General features: G+C 36.6%; 1 protein-coding gene across 1 annotated transcript in view; it reads left to right on the top strand.

The window, feature by feature from the left end:
• Positions 1-12,851, top strand: part of LOC121354113 (pinopsin-like) — a 65,721-nt gene that overhangs the window by 24,222 nt on the left and 28,648 nt on the right. Inside the window, exon 2 of the mRNA XM_041468491.1 lies at positions 2,213-2,538. Coding sequence (XP_041324425.1) covers positions 2,213-2,538 — 326 coding nt within the window. The remainder of the gene's footprint in view (positions 1-2,212; positions 2,539-12,851) is intronic.

The following is a 12,851-nucleotide window of genomic DNA, read 5'->3' as shown; positions in this document are numbered from 1 at the left end:
TGAGAGCCCAGCAGTGAAAGCAGAAATCCAGGAAGCAGGGCCCAGAGCTAGGGGAATCTGAACATCCTGTCTAGGTTTTCTAGGCAGCCTCACACATGCAGGAATGTAGGATATGCTCAACAAAAGTACAGCTCACTTGCTATCTCATCAAAGTAGGGAAAATGAGGTCTCAATTGCCATTAGAGGTACAGCAAGAACAATAGATCCTTGCTGTAGAGCACCCTGCTGGGAAGGGAGAGATTTCTTGTTCCTGAGACAGTTTGCTGTTAGTCCATTGTCTAATTGTCTAGATTGTCTAGCCTAAAGAATAGAAATAGATCTGTAACACCTGATGGAGGCCTAAGTTTCAAATATAAAATCTGGATTTTTGCCTTAGGTGCCTACATGAGCTAAATGTTTTTGATAGAGAGGAGCTTTTTAGTCAAGCAGATGGAAAGCAGCAATGCTAAGAAAGTGAAGATAATTAAGTGTGGGCTGGGAGCATGAAGAGAGCAGTAGAGTCCAAGGGCTTTCAAGAGCAGCCTTATGTAGGAAATCAGATTAGGTGAGGGATGATGAGAAAGTCTCCCTGTCTCTAAAGCAGCCTAGCCTTAAAGCAAGTTTATAAGTCACTTGAAGTTAGTGGAGCTATTACAGCTGTAAATGTATCTACTCTTTAGGACTGACTTTCCAGTAATGTACAGAAAATAATTTAGTAGACTCTTGTAACAAGAAAGACATTTTCTTCTTCAAAAGTTGTCTTCTCCTCACACCCTTTTGCTCTCTTTCCCTCTGAGAAATAAGGCATCCTGTTGCAGCAAGCAGTGATTGCATTTCCTATGTGTCTTTTGCCGTATCCAGCTCTACACTAAGTAACTGCAAATTGTTGTCAGGATGCCAGAAATAGCTGTGCCTGCATCCAGTTAACTCAGAAATGAGTCACTGAATTGTAAGGAAAAGTGGAGTAAAATGCTGTGCCTGGGGAAAATATCCCACTGTGCCCTGTGTAGGTCTGTGTGTGGGTTTTTTCCCTACGTAAAGGATAGAGTAGTGCTATTCCCAAGAGAAGTCTCTGACTCAGCTCTATTCCATGCCTGGGAAGGAGCTATAGGAGAAGCTGACAGTTAAATGGGGGAAATGGATTACAGCTATGGATTCCCCTGAAGAACACCTTTTCTTTTAACCCATTTGCTGGGAATAGGTACCACTGAAAAGCAGAGGATTTTGGCAGGCTATATATCTCAGTGCTACTGTATAGTTGGCTGTTGCTAATAGCAAAGATCAAGGAAAAAACTCGTGGAAAGAGCTGGACTGACATTGATCTATTCAGGTTTTTCTTCTTACAGGAGAAAAAGGAAGGGGACTGGAAAGCATATTGAAAAATATGGTTTTAAAATATTGTTTTAAAGCTCTTCAAACAAGTTCCTTCTGTCATAAATCCTGGAAGTGGCATCCAGTGTTTTGTCACCAAGAATTTCAAAGAAGCTGCAAGGAGAACAAAACCATGGGAAATAACAAAACCCTTCCCATTGTGTCATGACTAAGAGCCTACCATGGAAAACCATACAGTTTTGAAGAGGGGGTTGGGTCCCAAACCTTGAAAAAAAGAATGGAAATATCATACAACCAGAATTTTAAAGCCTTCCTCAGCAAGATATAATGGGTTTATGACACCTAGGGCTTAATATTAATCTAAATCACTTTTAAATCTGATTGTATAATATAGATGTTAATAAAGTTGCAACTTGCCATATCCCAGTCATGATGTGGCTGTCTGTTTTTCCATATATGAATAGTCAGAACTGAAGGTTCTTTTTTCTTTTTTTTTTTTTTCCCCTGTAGAAGTCAATACGCTATTTAGAAATGCTCATGGATTTTAAAAATTGAATGGTTCTTATCAAGGGAATATTTCACCATTTTATTAGCTCAGATAGAAAATGGATTTCCCCTGAGTAATACTAAAACAGATAAAGCTGAAAACCTGACTAAAAGATGAATATCTATCAAGTATACAAATCTTCCAGTGTAAAATAAATCTGAGTTAAACAGAATTTGACAGGACGGACAGAGCAACCAGGAGCAGTGAGTATTAACACATAGAGAATAATAGAAATAGTTTTCACTGTTGCTTCAAATATATAATAACCAAAAAACTCATCTGCTTTCTTGGGATTTGAAATGGATACATGCAAAATAGTGGAAGTAAGCATTTCTGTTGCTTGGTTCATTGCAGGTGTCGTGTCCCTGATCTCCCTGGCTGTGCTGTCCTACGAGCGCTACAGCACGCTCACCCTGTGCCACAAGCGCAGCCATGATTTCCGCAAGGCTCTGCTAGCAGTCGGTGGTTCTTGGATTTATTCCTTGTTCTGGACTGTGCCACCTCTGCTTGGTTGGAGCAGTTATGGAGTAGAAGGCGCAGGCACAAGTTGTTCAGTACGCTGGTCCTCAGAGTCTGCTGAGTCCACGTCCTACATCGTCTGTCTCTTCATCTTCTGCTTGGCTGTCCCCGTGATGGTCATGGTGTACTGCTACGGGCGCCTCCTGTACGCGGTCAAACAGGTAAGCAGCTGCCTGCTCTCACAGTGCAGACTGCTCTCAGGCACATTCTGCATTTCTGTTTCATCTAATTTCTGATGGTAGAGAGCAAATCAGCAAGCCAAAATGAAATTGAAAAAAATACAGAAATCCTCAAAGAAGGAGCATGAGGTCTTCAGCAATCTTAATTCTCCCGTATTCTCATTAATACAGATTTTATGAAAGATCATCTTTTCAAGGAATTAGAAGTCAATAACATCCTTAAATAAGTTATGTTAATAGCAAATGCCATTTAACAGCATTAAAACACCACTCCACCACTATTTCTTGCCATTCATCATGCTTGAAGATCCTTAGGAATTACATTTTTCTTTAAAGTTATGGATTTTTTTTTCCAGGCTGGCTTTATCTGGATGGTTGGGTCTGATCAAAGGGGCAAAAATTTCTCCCTCGCAAAATTTATTCACATGTATTTTATTCATGCACATTCTACAGCACAAGGGAAGGAAATTGAGGATGGTTTATTTTTCCTTGTACAATCATGGGATTTTTTTTTCAGTTTTTGGCTTGTGATGCTTCTCTGTGACTCTACTCTTTCATTCCCTCTGGAAAAATGTTCTTTCTGAAGTCACTGTCAGTTATTTACACTTTGAAAAGTGGGCTCCCAAATGTAGAATTACAGAGATTAGCATTGCGATCACTGTAGCACAAAAGACACAATGTGATTAAAATCCTCCACTGAGGGGCCCAGAGAACTCATGTGAACCACCCTAATGAAAATTAGGAAAACTTTCGAAAAGAGATCTCTTCAGCCCGCATTATCTCCTACTTAAATGCAAAAATCCTGCCCAAGGACAAGAAGAGTCCCAGAAGGACGTTTCAAGAAAAGTTTTCAGTTTAGTTTTATTAAAGACTCTCATCTCATTGTCAGTCTTCTTTCATTGAAAGCCATGCTTGAACAAAGCTTGGAACTTTTTGTGAAAAGTAGCTAGGACATGGAAAACAAAAAAAAAGGACTGTAAGCAGAGCACAAAGACTTAAATAGAGTAAGAGAAAATTCTTACTCTGCAAGAGACTGTGTGTTGAAGTGGGCAAAGGGCCAATGTTTTATGGAGTTCTGGAGTAGATGGACTTACAATGTGACCTGATGGTCCTATTGTGTGATGGCTTTCCTTTTGTTTATTTTTCCTGCCATTATTCCAGACTATGAGTTTGTCTTTGAAAAACAAAAAAGAAAGAAAACAGAAAAAATATTTAGGGAAAATTTAAAGACTAAATGATGCAGAAGTTGGCCTTACCAGTATGTCTGGTCCTCCATCCTGTCATGAACCTGTTCTTGCTTAATTCCTCAAAAACATCTAGTTTTAACTAGTGACCAAAATTTGAGTACAGGTAGTGGAATTACCCAACTATTTCCTTTTACATTTTTTTTTTTTTTGTTTCTTTTGAAAAGTGACACACTATTTCTGACTTCCAGATATCATAGGAGACCCAGATAACCTTTTATTGTCCCATCTCCTGACTTTTATGAGTCTTGTCATCTTGTTGGGGAACTGGGAAAGTCACAGTTACACAGTAGAAAGCTGTCTATTCATCTTTCTTACTCTTCTTCCAGATTTCAAAGTACCAAATTTAGCAGAGGAAAAGTGCTTCCATCTCTTATGTCAAAAGTAATGACCCAGAGTGAAGTTATCACCTGGTTATAAAGGAATCTAATTTTTAAATATGTATGGTGAGATTTTGACTCTAGGTTATTTTTTAAAGATTTGGGTATAAACAGCAGTGGTGGTTTTGAAATCTCCTCTGCCCACACAGAAAATCTAAGAGAAAAAGGAATGAAGAGAGGTAAATTTTTTATAATTTCTGATTCCTTAATCTCGATTTATATCTGTACTATTTTGAACAGTTAAACAATATCTGTAAAAGCATTTATTGTAACACAAATCATTAAAGTAGTCAGGAAAGGACAACAAAGTGGAAGGACCATGACTGTGAATGTTTCCAGTTTTCCATCTCTTTTGGAAATGATCATTTTGAGGAAGAGAGCACATTAGGGCAGAATGCTTAGTGATTTAAACTGTAAAAAATCTCCACATAATGCAAAGAATAGGATGGGAATGTAATTATTGTTCCATCATTCCTTCATGTGCTTCATATGACTATCTATAGAAAAACTTGATTTTCTGAAAGTTCATATTTGATGGCACTGAAGTTACAATTTATGTTGAGAAAACTGATAAAGCAATTAGGCACCATTAAATCTTAACTTCTTAGAACCCCAAATAAAACCAGATTTGTAATCATAGAAGCAATGTTCAACATTTTTCTTGTTGTTTAATTAAAAAAATAAGTCCTAAGAAAAGTAATTCAAGTGAAGATGATGTAGACCTGGTTGTATGGTTCCTCTAGATCATCCCTTTCAAATGTGATTAAGTATGTTTGGGATTTGCCTTGGTTTCAGGTATGTTTGACCCTTGCTGAATCTAAACCTAAACAGACAGATTTACTCATTAGAAAGCCATATCTTATTATTCTTTACCATACGCACATACATTTTATTTATTTTCTTTGGATCTTCATATACCCTTCCCCTCCTAGTTTCTGGTGGCGTAGAAGAAAAATGATAAATAGTTTTGCTTTTCATTTTTAAACCTTGCCATAAATATATAGCAATGACATCTCATTCAAAAGAAAAAGAGATTTAGTTTGCAAATTAATTAATTAATAGATGTCTTCTGTCACATCGTCATGAAGAAAAGGGAACTTAATAATATAGAAGTCTCAGGTTGAGAGAATTGTAATAAACTTACAAAATATAATGAAAGGCATTGGCTGGATTATCAACTGCTATCACAAAAAAAAAAAAAAAAATTTCCAAATTTTCTATAAGCATTGACCAAGCACCTAGCAGTAAATTTTCAACATCTGCTTATTGGGAAGTTGCTTGACCTTTGCCAAATTCTTCATGTGCAAGCCACTCTACAGCCAGAGCTCAAAGCTGGCAACAGACCACTTTTTGGATTCTGTGATAAGAGGAATATTTTGTGATAACAGACACTAGTTTTTTATTGTTTGATTCTATGGTATTTGCCACAAGAATGGACTTTAAGAGAGCAATTTGCATTCCTGTGTAACACTGTAATTTTTTTCAGAATTTCTAGATCATATCTCCAGTAGAAAAGCTGACTACTTTTTGTTGTTTCAAATTAGAGGAGCACTGAAAGACATTAGACTGCATATAGTATGTATCTGTGATCAGTGATCAGTTCTTTGAAGTTCTGATTATTTTCAGGTCTTCTTGGCTTCTAAAGGTGATCAAAGTTATTAGAATTCTGTAGGTGAACTGATATCTGGAATAAAATAGTCATGGAATACTTGGGGGGGAAAAAAAGCCGTGTCTCAATGTTTCTTAATAAGTTATTAATTCTGTTGAATATGTAATTCATTTAGACTCAGATTGCAATCTGTAGATGGTATTACATACATAAGAAATCCTTGCATATCAACACTTTCTGTTTAATTTTTTTTTTTATAATTTCTGTAAGCACCCTCATCTTCAGAGCCCATGAGTCCCACTGCTTCTTTTCTTCTTTACCCTCACACCATTCTTTACGTAGCTAGATCTCCCCCTTCCTTCCTTCCTTCCTTCCTTCCTTCCTTCCTTCCTTCCTTTCCATACATTTTTTCCTTTGTTGGTTTGAAGATGCTGTGAATATACACTGATTTTCCAAGGCTTTGCAAAGCTTATACTACTATTCCTATTGTACTGAGAAGAAATTTTCAGAAATTATCTGTGAGAATTCAAGGCATTTTACAATTCTATCTAGCCTATTTTTTATTCCATGTTCCCTCTGTACTCAGTAGAGAAAGAAAATCACATCAAGGAGATTATTCTCAAAACCAGCAAATTTTTTTCAGCTGCTGGTACCTGAGTAGCATTAAAAGAAGCAAATTATATTATAACAAAACAAAGAAATAGTTTCACCTTTTAAAAAGTGTGTGGTGTATCGATAATTATTATATGTTTAATGGTATGTGTTTTCAATTATTTTCAAAAAAATGCTACAGTAGTTAAATTATTATGCCATTATGTCATTGTTATTTAATGCCAGGTCATAACATAAAGTACAAACATAGCATAACTTTTGAAGCAAAATCTGTAGCATTCTGACACTAACTTCCGACACTCATACTTTTATAAACAGCAATTTTCAGATGCCAGTATTTCACATTTCAGACAGTTATATCCTTACATTTTTGTTCAAGAATATTTCAGTGAAGACAGTGCTGATTATTCCTGTTAGCTGATATTTTTTCATTTTATTTTAATGGGAAACCTGTTTGAATAAAAAGTTGCTTTCATTAGCTAGGAAGAAGATTTACTAGCATGCTTAATTTTTAAAGTGGTTAATTAGTCTTGTACTCTTTTGTAACTATTAGAGTTTTCCCAGGAGTCAAAGTGATTATTAGGTAGCTATCATGAAAACACTGTAAGTATAGTATTGATTTTTGGGGTTTTCTGCTTTCAACTGCAAAAAATATTTCAGTTTTGTGCACTACATTTATACCAGTTTTTATGAAAGGATTCTGTCTCAAGGGAATGAAGTTCAGTGTCTTCTGTAACAGTGGAGAAAAATGTCAAATCCTGAGAAATAAAGGAGAAAGCTCACATATTTTCTTCCTGTATAGCTGCAAGGCTTATAAGTTCACCATCTCAGCTTTTGGGAGAGTAAAGGTATGGTGAATCAATCCTACATAAAATACCTTTCAAAATCTTTAAGGACATCAACAGCTGTGCTTGCACAGACACTTCTAGCTCATGGGTGACAGGTATACTCACTCAGGGCTGTTCTCAGCATTTCTGATTAAAGAGTGTCAACTGAATGTTATAGCATGTCATCAGATTGATCTTTGAGATCTGATCATGCTGGAAGGGAAGCAGACATGAGAAAAGATTATGATCTTCTTTCCCCTGTGCTTGCAAAAGCATAAATCATTAGTTAATTGTCTGTGTTTTGCAGAGAAGCAGTGATAAAACTTTGGTGTAAATCAGGCACTGTGCAAATTCATTATAAATCAATTTAATGGCTGGTCAGAAAATAGGAATTCATTTGTTTGCCACTTTTCATACTTTAGATAAACTAGGGAGAAAATAAGTCTGTCATAATCTTTAATAACAAGCTAATAGAAATTTAACACCTGATCCATTAATCTCTGTATGCATTATGTCCACAAAAAAAATAGCCTGTGGTTTCATGAGTTTTTCAGTTTACAGCAAATGATGTATATCAATACCAAGCACTCATAACAACTCAGTTCAGAGTATGATACAGTAAAGCTTTTTCCTGATAAGAAAAAGCATGAGGTTTTTTTTGTTTGGTTTTTTTTCTTTTTTTTTTTCTTTTTTGCTCACCACTTATAAAACTGGAAAGGTTAAATGTACAGAAGGGTGTTTTGCACTGTAAAACATGAAGAGTTTTGTATTTACATGTCAACATGCAAGAACTTAGCTACACTTTCTTACTCTTCTGTAGTTTACCTCCACTTCAGAGACTAACGTGTGACCTCAGGCAAACTCCCTGACTGGAGACTTGGAGGAAAATTAATTGTCCAATGTGTAGCAGCAATGTGGCATTGTCCCCCAGAGAAACACTTCTGAAGGTCTGTCTGCAGACCAAGGCCACTGCCATGGCCACAGCAGAGAATTGGTGCAATTCTTAATAAAGATCTTAATTAGCCAATGTTTCCTTCAAAGAAATATGCATATGATGTTTTACTCTACTTCTCAAGTTATTTTTTATCTCTTCACTCTCCAACTTTTCTATTTCATAGAGTTTTCATTGTAAGTTAACCACTATCCCATTTGTGGTCTTAGTTTATTCTTTCCTTGTTATTTCAAGGTACAAGACTAAGGAGAGTGAACATTCACTCTTAATTTATAGTGTTTAGGGTCCTGAGGCTTCACTTCCCTGTGTAATTAAGCATTTTTTTTTCCCCATAGTTCTTCTTTTAAAATGTCTACACCATATGCATCTTAAAAAAGCAAACAATGGTCTCTGGCTTGAGGTGGAGTCACCTGGGCTTACAATGAATGGATGATTATTTGACTTTTAGTAGTACAACTGACATCTGCTGAACAGCTGAATTAATCTCGGATGAGTAGGTGCTAAGGTGCTTTAGGGTATATTCCAGACCTTGTCCTGTACTTGGGAGTGGTAACCTGAATTTAAATAGGAGACCTGTCAACTAAACAGCTTCCAAGGTAATAAAAAACATGTAAGGTGTTTTCTAAGGGAATCACAGCAATAATTGCTTTGTTTCTGACCACTTTCATGGCAGAAGAGGCACAACATTGCAGTTTCAGAAGGCTGCAATATTAATTTTATCTGGTAATATAACACTTCACTTGAAACTGCCCCAAACATGGCAAGACAGATTTCCATTTATCTGAAATCTTGCTACTTATATCTGGCCTATTAAATATTAAACAAAAACAAAGTTTGAATACAACTGACTTGCATAGAAATTAAAAAGGAATAAATTAATAAATAATCTGAGACTAAATTAAAAACAATCAGACAAACAAAAATCATGCAAACACTACCATAAAGAATAGAACTTCCCTTACCTGGAGTACACTGAAGTATACACATTTTTTTATTCCCATTAAACATACTTAAAAATTTGGTTATATGTCTGTAAAACACTGTATACAAGCTACTGCCTTGCACAGAAAATAGAATGAATATTGCCACTAGTTCCTGGTTGCAGCTATCCCTGGTTAAATACCAGTAGCACTCTGCTCTGATCTGATGCCCTCAGCTGGGCATTTAAAAACACCTATCTCTGGGAATGTTCATTTAACAAATTCATCTTGGAAAATTTTTGTACTTTCTCCATTGTTATGGCTTGCAAGCTCAATAAAAGTCCTTAAAGGCCTTACCTGATACTTTTCTCTCTCTCACTCCCTGAGCAACTTCAGGATAAATGTTCAGTTCAGTTAAAATGTCAAGTTGAAAGAATTGACTTTCACATTGCTCTAACCTGGCCTTTCTGCATCAATCTTTAATCTTTCTGAAGAAAATTTGTAACTGTGGTTGGTAATCTGGCCTTGGCCTTTTGTTAATTGCATGCTACTCCTGGGAGAATTTCCTTTTTATATGTTTTCTTTCACTATTCCACAGTGTAAATGCGCTTCTGCCTTGCTTATGCTTCTGTGCTCCAGGATGGTCAAGGCTCAGTAGGTGCTTAGCCATGTCAGCCTGGAACATTTTGGATTTTCTCAGTATATAATTAAATGGATTTGCTTTGGTCTCCATTGCTTGCCGAGTAAGTTCAGGATGTTAATTCAGTCTAAATGTCAAGTAAAAAGTAACACAATTCCAGCCTGCTGAATCATCTTGTTAACTCATTATTCTTTTTACTTTGACCTTTCCCTAGGGAGGTACAGGTATTGCTTGATTAGTTTCAGCCTTTCCAGAAGAATGGTGGAATTTTATATGACTACACCATCTCTGAGGTCATTAAATTCACACTGGACAGGTTTTTACTGGCTCTAACTATATCTATCCCTGCTTACTCATTGCACTGTGAAGAATTCTTCTATCCCAAAGCTCAGAAATGAAAGTATTGCTCACAAGTGAGCTGAACTTGCAATATCTTTATTTTATAAATCCTGACTTGAAGAGGGTTGGACTTGTTAGTGAACCATTGCTAAAATTATATATATATATATATATATGTATGTCTGGGCACTAACTAACATCCCCAATGTTGTTATAATAAGCATTGCACAAACTTGAATATTGCAAGGTGTACTGGTCATCTATTTGAAAAGAATATAAGAAAAACAGAAAAGGTACAAAAGGGCTAACAAATACTATCAGAGCGACAGAAGTAGTGTTCAAAGAGAGATTAAAAGTGCGAGAAATATCCTCAGCAACCAACATTCAGATATGATCATCTTTCAAGCATGGTATTACATTTCAGACACTCAAGGTGAAATCCCAGATTCCAAGATTAACATATGATTAATATAATATTATCCAAGCTGGAAAGCATCCTGGTCCATATAGAGTGCCATTGAGAACCATGTATGTATAGGTAGTGTTTCAGAAGCAGAACATGAGCTCTGAATTTCCAAGTACAACTCTATAAGTGGGCAAGTGAGACAGTATTACACCAATTCCTTCCTTCCCCTCTCCTTCCCATTTTCTTTTCCCTTGCTCCTCCTTTCCCTTCCTCCCCCACCATTTTTCCCTCCTCTTCCATCCTCTCGTGTCCTTTTCTCTCCTCCTCATTCCTGTTAGTCTCAGTCAACAAGAAGCTTGCTAATAACAATTGTTTTCATCTAAATTAAAGCACACATTAAGGTATAGCTACCTCATCATGTTTGCTGACTGAACCATTCTAATGGAACCCCTATATTAGATTACTTTTAGATTGTTCCTGAAAAAAACCTGCAGCTTTGTGAACTGATGCGTTCTTGGATACAGTCCGTGGTCTCACTGGCAGAAGACCAATTTGCTATCTGTTCAGCTGCCACTTTCTCAGAATCTCTGTGGTTGAGATGACCCTGAGGTGTTAGAAAGTCTCTTTTTCCCAGCGCGGCGATCGAATAAGGAGCTGGAATTCTTTGGCTGTGGTTTTCAAGGTTGTTTATTTTCTTTTATCTAATACCTCCTTTTCTGACCCACTGAGGTCTGCTTAGCAGGTCAGTTCATGGCACACTGACCACCCTTGAGGTGGTGTCAACATTTTATACTAAGAACTATGTGTACTTTATTTACAATAATTTTCCAATACCTATCACCTATGTTAGACAGTAACACCTATGTTACTCTGAACCAATCTAAAAGTGCCAGCATCACACAGAAGATGGTGGCTAAGAAGAAGAAGAAGGAAGAAGGACAGGGCATGTCCAAATCCCTCCATCTTGCCTCCCGAACCCCTATTCTAAAAACCCCAAAATCCTACCTTTTCACCTTGTCACAAACTTAACTATTATTTTATTTAAACTCTCGTGACTTGTAACTCTTCATACAAAGTTGGTAATTTGCTCCATGGGTCAAAATCAAAGGCACAGGTGTCTTTGGCTTTTTGCCAGGGTCTCTGAGTCCTGTGCCAGGGGCTTGAGCCATCCAGGACATCCATAGGGATGTCCTGGGTTCCGACACCACTTTACTCTTTCAGGATTCTAATCACCACAAAAAAAACCAAAAAAAAAAAAAAAAAAAAAAAAAACCAAAAAAAACCCCAAAAAACAAAAAACAAACCAAAAACAACAACTCAAGAACAGCAACCATAATTCATAATTCATAACATTCTAACATTCTTCTGCACCTTTGTCTGTCCCCTTGGAGCATGTGAGAATGCATGGCAAGTAAAATGAACCATTACAGAGTGATAGTGATTATTCTGCTTGGATACAAAATTTGGAATCTGTATTGATTGTTTTCAGTTGTCATCAGTACTGTGTTATTCATCATGTTCCCCTATAACCCAGAAATCTGTGCTACCTGAAGAAATTATTTATGAAAATGCTACCTTTTGTACAGCAGCAGAGTAACAACAATATAGTTGTGTTTGCTATACTGCTCCCCTTCAACAAATGAGAATCAAATTTCAGGGAAAACTAATATTATTTAGAAATAAAGTTCCAAACCCAAGGTATCTTGTATCCGAGTCATCTTCTAAGAGGTTATTTTGGTCTTTTTCTTACTGAAATTGTTTCTTTGCTAGATAAATACTCTTTTACAGACTCAGACCTGTCAGGATTCAAAATAACTTGTAGTATCAAAGCCAATATAACCTGATGGGCTACTGGTGTTTTTCACTGTTTTCTTCCAGAGTAAGTATGCCTATCAGGAAGATGTGTTTTACTTTTTACATTATTACAGTTCACATATAAAAATGAAAGGGAGCTTGCCAACTAACCAAGTTTTGTGAAGTTGTACATCTTATTTTTAATGTGTAATCTATTTCTCTTCCCTAGCAACAGTATAATTCAGCATCAGTATACTTTACAATTATGTGTCAGCACTATCTGTATTGTGCTCCTTCTGCAGAGAAATGACAGGAATTTGTCTAAGTCTGGTAAAGTTAACACAGCTCATCACTTTTACAAATGCCTGGCTTTCTCCTAGAAATGCCAGTAAGCTGCCAGCTGGGCTATTAGTGCTATAAAACTGCCACTTCTTCCTTAAGTGATGATGGTGACTCTATAAAAATCACTGACCTGCCTTTAAGCAAGCTTGGTGAACTTCATTTCAGTGAGGACCGTTGGTAGTCTGTTGCAAAGTCAGCAGGAAATACTCAGTAGAGCCCCACTTCTCAGA

The sequence above is a fragment of the Pyrgilauda ruficollis genome, unplaced genomic scaffold, assembly GCF_017590135.1.
Source record: "Pyrgilauda ruficollis isolate IOZ18807 unplaced genomic scaffold, ASM1759013v1 scaffold22, whole genome shotgun sequence".
Lineage (NCBI taxonomy): Eukaryota > Metazoa > Chordata > Aves > Passeriformes > Passeridae > Pyrgilauda > Pyrgilauda ruficollis.
This window is presented reverse-complemented; position numbering and strand designations above follow the sequence as displayed.